Below are 10984 nucleotides of genomic sequence, written 5' to 3'. Positions count from 1 at the left end.
TCTCCAAATTGCCAAAAACGTGTTGAGGGAAGAACAAAACACCACATTCCATTGTAACATGTGCCTAGAAAAAAAAAGTGGACCCGTGAAGCCCAAATAAAAAAAACAAAGAAATAAAAAAAATGGCCAAATAATTTTTAATTATTTTTTTCATTTTTTTTAATTTCATTTATGCATTTTTTAAATTTCTAACTAATTTGAAAAACCAATTTATTTCTTCATTAATTTTCTTTAATTAGAAAACTTTACATTGTACTCTTTATAATTATATTATTTTTTATTATTAATATTTTTTCATTATATTTTTATTTTTTATCTGGAGGAATTTGGTGTTGACAAATATGTTTAGTAAAAATATTACATTGTAGTAAATAATAATTACCACTTATCTAATTAATTTAACATATTATATATATATATATATATATATATATATATATATATATATATATATATATATATATATATATATTGAAAGAGACATTTGAAATCCCAGTAAAATTTGGAGGTGCAGCAAAATAAATGGAGGTGGAGGAATAAAGCCCTGAAAGAGTTGGAGTTGCTACTATATATTTATTTATACATGTTTTAAATAGAAACTTCAATTAGTTATCCAAATATTCCTTAAACTGCTAAACATATACATTTGCTTGTGGAGTTGGAGTTGCTACTATTGTGTCACTGATTAAACCACTCAGAAGTCTATCATTAAAAACATGTCTTAGGATTCAGCCACCTTAAATTGTTATTTTCAGCAATCCAATTAACTCCAAAAGATTCCCGTACGTCACATACACACCTACAAGCAGCAAGTGTGGTGGACCACTGGTAGGCATAGTAGTAAATAAAAGGAGAAAACGTACCCAGTTAGGACATTCTTGGTGGAACATAATAATACTAAAAAAACAAAAATGCAAGAAGTCAATAATCATGTCCTTTAACCAGGTCTACTAACAATCATATTGTATTCAAAGAAAGACGTAATTTGCTTTCAAATTATGACTACTGCTGAAATAAGAGCCAGGGACTTGAACTTGCCAACAGCTTTGGTAAAATTTACGCTGTGCCATTGATACTTTATGTTATACTACTAATTATTTCATGTATTACACATGCAGTAAGCAAGATACTTCTGGGGAATGAGACAGATACAGGGAAAAACTTATGATGAAGCATTACAACAAATTACTAGACCACATAAGCAAAACTTTATATGTGGAAGAAACTAGGAGTCACCCCTTACACCTGCTTACCTTTACATTACATTACACCTATTCATGATTTAATATTATATATATAATTTAGACGAATAAATGTAGCGCCGTACCTTATTCCCCACAAGTTACAAAGAATATTACAAGCAACACTGCTTTCCTTTGCTGACCAAACTAAGCTATGACATCTATCTTCGGTATCCATTGGCCAGAACAGGAATCCTCACCTTGTGCCCTCTGTTCCCTTTCATCAAAACCTCTCCAAAACTATAGGTTCCTCTCACTGACCGAACTGTCAGTGTCACTGAAAACTGTCGTGATGCACCTGCTTTGATAGTCATTGCCGGAGGATTGACTTCAATGGCAACAGCCGGCTCCATTCTGGCTGTGATCACATAGGTTTCTTCTTCAGCGACATTTGTGACCGTGCGTGTGACAACTTGAGTTCTCACCAGATGGGAAATTGTGATAGAAGGGGTGTTTAAATTTGATGGCTTGCCCATGGTGGTGTTACATGGTGTGTGAGTGTAGTTCCTTATCTCATGAATGTCAATGCCCGGTGTTGTACACAAGAAGCCCAGATAGTCCTCGTATCCTGCAATATTGATTAAGCAAATTTCTTAGATATAATTGAAATACGCTGAGTAAAAGTTGTTTACACTGTTATCCAGTCATGGACTGCTATTTAAGTGAAAATTGAGTTTTGTAATAATGATCTTTTTTTAATGTATTGTAATGACTTTCATATTTAAGGTGATTTTACATATCATAACTACTATCCCTATACTTTGGTTGTTCCCGTTGTTTTAATACTACTATTTATTTCAGGCTCCTATTGTTTGAGTAAATAGACAACTGCAGAAAGTCCCAGCTGTGGTTAAAGAAATTTAACAATCGATTTTAATTACAATTCTATCCATGTCATTTTTTTTCTTCATTTTATAGAGATTCTTTCAAGTAAACTTCTCTTGAACAACTGAACCAGCCAAAAAATGGCTTCAAGTTCATGGAGTTTTACCAGGATTAATCAAATACGTGTATATAAGTTAAACTTGCTAAGACAGAAATAATTATACTGGGGAAGAAGAAATCATACCTGCATCAAAGATGAGTCCAGGATCCAAGGCAGCTGTCGGATCAACATGTCCACTCCCATAATCAAAAGGAGTAGCTTTGACCAGCTTCAGAGCTTCTGATTCAGATGTTTGCTGGGCTAGAAGAGGATTCCCTGCTCTGTCTAGAGTTGTTGATGTTGTCATCAAGGCTGATTTAATGGCAGCAGGGCTCCAATGAGGATGCTTCTGCTTTATAAGAGCAGCTATTCCAGCTATATGTGGTGCAGACATACTAGTTCCAGAGATCATGGCAAACCCCTCACCTGCACAAGAAAAAAAACTGCTATCAATTTATATGATATATAATATATTACCAAGTTTTTCTTCTAGTTTTGTCACACCTCAACAGAACCAGGCTCTCATACCATAACAAAGAAATATGCAGGCGAAGAAAAAGAGAAAAATCTCAATGCATACTGCCTTACTTTATTACTGTGGCCAAAAGCCAAATATATACACGAGCAAAGAAGAGAGAGAAAAGGTAAAGAAGGCAGTTGCAACAGAAAGCGTAAAACCAAAAAGTAAAACCAAATAACAAATTATTCTTGAGAAATGCGAGGGAATCCAAACACATTTTCCCATAATTTAGAGCATCAATTAATAGGAATTAAAATTATCTACAAGTAATATCAAAACAAAGAGAAACCCTAAACATCAGTATCTAATATTCCTATGTAGAGCATATTAGTTTGACAGGTTTTATTGTACAATGTACATGTTCTTTTCTTTTTACCAAGAGGCTCTCTTTTCCAGGTCATGGGGTTGAAATGTATAATTGTAGGTAGAAGTTTTCAAGCAACCACACACAGAAAACAAACTTTAGTCAAGTCATTACTTACCGACATAATTTGGCTCATCAGTTCCATTTGGACACCAAGCAGCCCAAATCAATGAACCAGGAGCTAATATATCTGGTTTGAGAAGATCTGCCTCTTGGAAACTGAAATCCTTTATATTTGGTCCTCTTGCAGAGAATAATGCCACCTGTGGTGCAGATTTATGCAGAATAGGCATTAAACCATCACCAATTTTACCTGTACCTTCAAACCTCTTTACCCGTCCAGTCCAATCTCTTGGTGTAGTGATATTATAATAATTTATAAGCTCCTGAAAAATAACAATTTGAAAGTACTAAATCACGTGATAAATAGTGTGTACTTTATGATCATAAACAAACAACTATTATTGATGAAAACGTAGAAAAATAAGATAAAAATCAGTGGTAACTGAGATAAGTACTAGACTGTGGAATAAATTTTAGGCAAAGAGAAAATCAACTTAGCATCGAACTGAGTCTAAACCTACATAGATATACCAGTACAGATGAATTTGATTACCTTAGAATAGCTGGCATCGGTGATAAGAATCCCAGGAAGGCCGACAGGGACTGGATCAAATTTTGTTCCTGGGGAAACATTTTCAACACAAAGAACAAACCCAACTGCACCAAGGGCTTTTGCTGTTTCTGAGACTTTCTTGATTGATGCAGTGCCAACAACAAAATTGAAGGAATAACCACAGAGAAGAATATTTCCCTTTATCAAGTTCTTGTTTAAAAGTTCTGGTCTCTGGCAATCTGTGGGGCTGTACCTCATAACTGAAGAATCTAGCAACACATCATTTGCAGCAACCAATGTGTATGTTTCGTTCAAATGTGTGGAAGCTGTAGAAGCCATTATGCATATTTTAGCAACATAGATTTGGTACTGAATATTTAAATTTTACATGGGGATCAAAACAATAAATCAAATGTGAACATCGGTATCTGATTTGCCAATGCCATGTAAGCGTACATTAACATAAAACTGGAGAGGCCTTATTTCTTGATGAAGAACTCTCGAAATTTACTTTGCAACCTACGTTGCATTGATAGCTAAACCCTAATACAACAAAACAAACCTAATGTGTATACAACTCTGCCAATTTCATATTATAAAGTAAACAATAAATTTTAAACAATAACTTTATAAAATCACAAACAATAACTTATTATATCCTTAGGAAGTACGCACTGCTTCTGCAGAAAACTAGTACATTAGGAACATATACATCCTCAGTCACCAAAAGATATGTTGAAAAGAAGCAGAACACCTAGCAATGTCAGTAGAATTTACCTAGGGTATTAAATATTTTATATAGTATCTTTAACTTAGATTGAAAATTAATTTACAAAGCAAATAACAGAACATGTTTTGTTGCACGCAATTTTAATTAAGGGATGAGACTTGTCTCACTAAAATGCATTGAGCCATTTAAGGTGAAAGATAATCAGGAATCAACATATCTGATCATTTAATAAACCAAACTTCATTGAAGGAATACTAACATAAAACAATTTCATTCTGACTACTACTCTAACTTAACAATTAAAGCTAGCTAGTAAATGCATTTTTCCAATTAAAGTAAAGCTGGGATATGCCATACCTAAGTCCCAAGGAAGACATTTCTACACTTAGAAATAATTGATGTTACACACAGGAAAAAGCCAAGACAATTTTATCTTGTCCTTTCATTCTTTTATAGTGGTACTGAAGAAAACAAAGCTAAAGATAAAGTGAAGCAATAAAAGAAAAAAGATGAGATTTCTTGAAAACGTGTTTTTTTTTTCAAATTCAGAAAGGTAAACTTATTTTTGTGTTCCCTCGACTAAAAAGGAATTTTTTTTTCTAAAATCGTCCATATTATACCTCTCACAAGTCTTGATAATCAATCCATACCATAACTCCTGACTCTCAATATCAATCCATCAAAAAGAATAATAATCTGAAAAAACATAGCCAGAATTCATAAAACTCACGTGACAACCCAATTCCAGCTAAGATTTTTCCATTTCCAAGCATCAAATGATTTTTATATCTACGATCATCAATTGCAGCTGCTACCGATGCTATCCATGGACTATATGAAACCATTGTCTTCGGAAAAGGACCACCATTTCCAGCAGCCTGTGCAACAAATACACCAGCTTTCACAGCTCCAAGAAGTGTAGCATCAAAAGGGTTCAAAAAGGTAGTTCTGGTGGCTGCTGGAGGACTGTTGGGTCCAACTGAAAGGCTGAGTATATCCACTCCATCATATACAGCCTGTAGATATTCAAATTATGTAAATTATAATTTTTGAGATAGAAAACAAACAGTAAGAAACCAGATTTCTGGGACAAGATATTGAATTTTATGTTGAATGTTGAGATTTACAGCAAAATAAAAAGTGCAGCTCCAAGTTGCAATAATATCCACTCATAACCAATCTAGTGGGAGGTACGGACTATTTCATGAATTCTTAAGCCCAATTTGTGTGTGTGTATAATATTCTTGTATACCTGATCAATTGCAGCAACTACATCTGCAATATACCCTCCAAACAGTCTATAAAGTGCCTTGTACACAGCAATCCTGAAAAACATACACCAAATGTATAGTGCAGCAGAACGAATTGTAGTTTCCAGTTTTAAAATAACCAAGGGTATTATTGTTCCTCACCTAGCACGAGGTGCCATCCCGCTGGCTCTCCCAAATTCATGTCCATGCATTCTCACAGGAATTCCATTATTTCCAGCTGCAATAGAGGCCGTATGACTTCCAGGAAACAACAAAGAAAAAACAGAAAATAATTAAAAAAAGTTATCAAACCAATATGTATAGCTGTAAGCATAATGTTGTCAAAGAAAAAGAATGAAGAACTAATGTTACTTTCTTATGATTTGCTCATAAAAGGGATTGAAGAAAATGACACGATTTGATATCTTTCAATCTTGTAGAAAGGGTAAATAAGTAGAATTCCAAGGAAAGAAGTTAATAAAGAAAAAAGGTGGCAGAGCCTAACCTTCCATGCCCATCACCATCTAGAGGAGACGCAAAATCAATTATAGGGTTAAATGCCCCAGCAGCTATTGCAGCCTGAGCAAAATGTTGTGCTCCAACAATCTTGCCGTTGCAGTAACTTCTTTTAGTATCCGGATCAGCTTCACATTTTCCTCTATATTTTGGAACTGGCCCATATGGCTCAGCATTATGAGTTGCAAAACTTGGGTGATGAGGATAGATCCCTGAGTCCACAAATCCAATGACAATGTCTTCTCCAGCCCTATCAAAGCCACCTCCAGTTGGCCAAACCCCAGTTGGAAGCCCTAAAAATTGTGGGGTATGTGTTGTATGTTTCCTCACTTTCCAGTCCCTCTCAACAGATTTCACTCCCGGAGCACGTCTTAGAGTTTCTGCCTACTAATATAAAGGGATAACATATCGAAATTAGAGTAAGGAAATGAATCCAAAATATGTTATTCAGCTGGATAAAGAATAATAAAAGAATAAAAGAAGACTTCACCTGTTCCGGTGAAATATGAACAGCAAACCCATTTATAAGATGTCGATAGCTATAGAGTTTCTGGTATGTCCCTTCCTCAAACAGCAAACCAAGAAGCATGTCATGTTTTTTCTCAAGATGGCGAGCATATGAAGTAACCAATTCACTGGAAGAAGTTTTAAGTAGTATAAAAGGTCAGCAACCTGATATGAATGACTGAAACACAAACACACTATCCAACATCCATTTCTTGGTTCATTACATACTAGAGGACAAAAATAACAGCCAATATTATTTTTTTTTGGTAAAATGAAAATTACTGCTCAAAACAGAGTGGGGTGGTGATCATTGCATTATTTTCCTCAAAAACGAGAGAAAAAAGGCACCATCTATGAACAAATTGTTCGCAATCACACGTTAGCCTACACAAGAAAGATAAATTTCTCTACTTCTCAAATACTTCAGGTTTCCAATAAAAACTTCATATGAGCAATAGTTGAACAGTTAAACCATTTACTTTACTGTTCATACTTCTTAAGAGGGTCAAAACTAAATTTATTCATGAAGAAACGTAAATTAGACTCTTAATCTATTGACAGTTTCACCTCGGCTAACAACACGTTCAGGCTCAAAAGGTTATTTTATTGAAGAAAGAAACAAGTCAAAGGAACGCCTCTAACTAGTAATTACAAAGAAGAGCAGAGAGGAGAGGAACGTATACAAGTACCTTTCGGTATCAATCTTATCATCAGATTCCACTGCAGTAGCTTCAAACCCACTAATACCTCCAGTGTAACTTATGATAGGCTCACCTTCAACAGTTACTATGTAAATCTCAGCATCCCCAGAAATCAGAAGTGCAGATACAACAACCAACACACACCCAAACTCCAACAATCTCATTTTAACCAACCAATCCCAACTCCAATAGCTTACAAGATCTGTGTCAAGTCCGGTCAATGCCAACCAGTTAAACAAAATGGTAACTAAAAAATTATTAAATAGAAATCACAAGCTGCAAATTTGGGCTCAAAGCAACAAACTTTACCAATGACCACTCACTCTGATCAAAGTAGCCAGCAGTTTTTCACTCACATAAACTGGAAGCAGAGAAAAAAAAAACATGAGTTGGGAAATCAAACAAAATAAGAATAAGAATGAAGAGTAATGAAGAAGAGGAAGCAAAGAATCATTGTGAGGGAGAAAAGCAGAAGAAGATGGAATCAAAGAAAAGTGAAAGGACATGGTTTGCACACCTACTTGACTTGATTCACATACACGTCAATGCACTCACTCATTCATTTACATTGCGGTGATCAGTGATCTAACGGTCAGTGTTGAACCTGAAAGCCATAGAAGAAGAAGAAGAAGAAGAAGAAGAAGAAGAAGAAGAAGAAGAAGAAGAAGAAGAAGAAGAAGAAGAAGAAGAAGGTAGTGGTGAGTGAAGAGTGAGTGTTAGGGTTTGGTTTATTTGTTTAATTGAATGTCAATGGAGTGAAGTAAGAGCATCATGGCTGATCTTGAATCTTGATGCAAGGAAGTAATATTAATATTGATGTTAGTATTATTAACAATTACCTTTCATTGTTTATCATTATTATTGGAATCATTTTGTTTTCGTTGCTCTGATTTTAATGAATTTAATAAATAAATAAAAACAATGTGAGTGTGAGTGTTTTTATTTTTTTACATCTAGGAAAATTGTGAGGTTGCCGTTCTGCTTTGTTCACAAATTAATAGTATTAAATAAAAGGTGAGAAAGGGGACATTCGCGCGCAGGCTGTCGGAGGCAGTTGAGATGAAAGGACGATATTGCCCTTCATGTTTGGTGGCGTTTACGCGTGTCCGAAATCACAGGGATGGGAAATGGGGTGCAGACTCATTATCACTTCTATTATTATTATCATTGTTATTATTGAAATTTTGCATTTCTATTATTACACTGACGTACCCATTTATTAAGTATGGAATTTTTGTATTGTGTTAGAATGGAAAATTGAGTAATTTATTAGAAATTTTAAGTTCAAAGAGTATTGTTTTAGTAGTACAAAATTGTTCTAATGAATACATAATTGAGAGAATTATGATAAGAAAATGAACTGTTTATCATTTTCAACCAAAAAATTTATTCCTCATTAATGAAATAATTTCGTCCTATTTGCAGTTACTTCAATTAAAAATATTAATTTCATAATTTAAGCACAGATTACATTAATGATTCTTGCATCAGGGCGAGACACTTAAAATATGTTTGAATATAGATATTTGAAAGGATAGATTATCAAATAGAGAATTTTAATTATTTTAAAATAAAAAATATTAATTCAGTAAAAAAGTATTTTTTTAAGAAATAATCAGAGTACTCCAAAGTAAATAATTTAAAATTTCATGTAAAAATTAAAAAGTTTACATACTTTCAAACTAATGTGTTTTTCTTCATAATTTCTTATAAACTTGGTTTTGATTGAAAAACTATTAATTTTACTATAAAGAAAATATTATTGGAATATCTACTTTTTAATTGATGGCTATTAGTTTTTTTTATATTAATAGAAAATAATTTTGTATTGAAATTGTTAAGATTATTACTTTTTACTTATTAATGGTTTGGATTTTATTATCAAATATCAGATTATAGATTATTTTTGAAAGGATGTGATTTGTCAAAATAAGCAATACAACTTATCTGAATTAGGTGATCAAAAATTGAACTAAAAATAAGTTAATTTAACTTAATTTACCTTTTAGGGAGTTATATATATTTTTAACTTAACTTCACCCACCATAATTATTATATTGGATCAATTAAACAATATTTTAATATTTAAAAACATTAAACTGTCAATCTATATAATTAGAATTAATAAATAGCTATGATGAAAAAATGATAAATTAAATTAAGATAAATAGTTAGTTTAGTAGGACAAAGTATTAAAATATTCCTTTTTTGTAAAATACAGGAAAAAAATTAATTTAGCACAAAACTTTTAATTTTGTTAGTTTCTCAAATGTTGAAGTAAATAAGCATGTTGGTATTTAGTAATTACCATATATATTCATCAAAGAGAAAAATAATATTATATAATTAATCTTATGATTTTCTCAACTCCATGCACATGTATTCTAAGTTTTGGGTGCATATTAAGATAAGAATGACTTGACGTTAATGACCTCAATCATTACCAAAATTCAAATAAAATTAACAAAATTAAAATTTGTACTAAGATTATTTTTTAATTGTACTGAAATAAAATATGTCAATGTATGTTGTATTAAATCAAATTTTTATTCAAAAAATTATAAATGGTTGTTGTTTGTGAATTACACATCAATCCATCTCCAATTTAACTCTAATTTATTTAACTCTCGTGCAGATTAAGCTAATTAGATTAGTTTGATACACTTTAAAAAATTAGTTAACATTTAAATATTTTTTATATTTACTAATAATTAAAATTCAATAAATTTGAACTGATTAATTTGAAATAAAATATTTAAAAATTATTAATTAGAACAAGAGTAATTCAAATTTAATATATTTAAATATTTTGTAAATTACAAAATTATTTATCTAAATATAAAGTCAACATTAAAATATTAAAATATTAAATTATGAATAAATTTATATAAAAATTATTATTCATTTAAAATAGTTGTAGATTTTTTCCTCATATTACATTTTTTTTTCAGCCCATATAAAACTCAATCTCATATTAATTTCAAGTCCTGTCATTAATATTCATATTTTTTTCTTACTTTGAAATGTTTAATGTTGTAGTGTGTATACAGAGATTAAAATCATCAAGAAAAACAGATATATAAAAGTGGTTTTTTTTCTCCACTTTCATAATTAAACTTTTTCAAAAATTTAACATTGAATCCCAATGAGATTTATTCTGTCTAACTAAAAGCATTATTTTATCTTGATATTGTTGCTTTTAGTGATAGTTTATAGTAATCTTACTTTAATCAGTCATTAGTCATACTCCTGCTCATCTCATCTGACTTCATCATTTCATTACCGCGTACATGAATTCCCTTTAAATCGATGACAAACATTAATTAATATAAAAAAAGGTCCTAGCTCCAAATCGTAGCACCTTAATAAATAAATTGGGAATTTTTAATTTTGACATACTATAATATGATTTTGATTACGTTGGTGACTTTGCAAATTAAACAATGAGCAGTGTAATCATGGTGTATATTATCTAACTTTGTGCATGTGAAGGATTCATGAATATTTATTATTTGATAATGTTGAGAGTCAAAAGGAGAGTTTAGGTGAGTGGACTGAAATAAAACTTTAATCATGAATATGGAAAAAGATACCAACAATTCAATGAGGTATAA

At 31.8% G+C, this 10984-nt stretch overlaps 1 protein-coding gene across 4 annotated transcripts; it reads right to left on the bottom strand.

Annotated features, from left to right (window-relative positions):
• Positions 1–1028: 1028 nt before the first annotated feature.
• Positions 1029–8181, bottom strand: LOC108322183 (subtilisin-like protease SBT2.5). Of its 4 annotated transcripts, none has more exons than XM_017554193.2 (12): positions 7888–8181; positions 7680–7731; positions 7359–7572; positions 6653–6797; positions 6152–6546; positions 5809–5904; positions 5649–5721; positions 5127–5412; positions 3667–3992; positions 3169–3436; positions 2311–2592; positions 1029–1809 (listed from the first exon to the last, which is right to left on the bottom strand). In XM_017554193.2, the coding sequence occupies exons 3-12, from the start codon at positions 7532–7534 to the stop codon at positions 1403–1405; spliced, it is 2454 nt and encodes an 817-aa protein (XP_017409682.1). In that variant the 5' UTR covers positions 7535–7572; positions 7680–7731; positions 7888–8181; the 3' UTR covers positions 1029–1402. The 4 variants fall into 4 exon arrangements, with proteins under 4 accessions (XP_017409682.1, XP_017409681.1, XP_017409684.1 ...); XM_017554192.2 differs by having other exon boundaries at positions 7694–7731; XM_017554195.2 differs by having other exon boundaries at positions 7892–8181.
• Positions 8182–10984: the final 2803 nt, after the last annotated feature.

This window comes from Vigna angularis, chromosome 1 (assembly GCF_016808095.1).
Source record: "Vigna angularis cultivar LongXiaoDou No.4 chromosome 1, ASM1680809v1, whole genome shotgun sequence".
Lineage (NCBI taxonomy): Eukaryota > Viridiplantae > Streptophyta > Magnoliopsida > Fabales > Fabaceae > Vigna > Vigna angularis.
The sequence above is the reverse complement of the archived record's forward strand: the minus strand, read 5'-3'. Positions and strand labels throughout refer to the sequence as shown.

What these genes read in the sequence shown, in the direction of transcription:
- LOC108322183 (XM_017554193.2), bottom strand. Translation starts at nt 7,534, where the DNA reads ATGAGATTGTTGGAGTTTGGGTGTGTGTTGGTTGTTGTATCTGCACTT. An exon ending in TAGTTGCTGCAATTGATCAG is followed by an intron (nt 5,413 to 5,648) that starts GTATACAAGAAT and finishes GAATATCTACAG; the next exon opens with GCTGTATATGATGGAGTGGA. An exon ending in TGATGAGCCAAATTATGTCG is followed by an intron (nt 2,593 to 3,168) that starts GTAAGTAATGAC and finishes TTTCTTGTGCAG; the next exon opens with GTGAGGGGTTTGCCATGATC.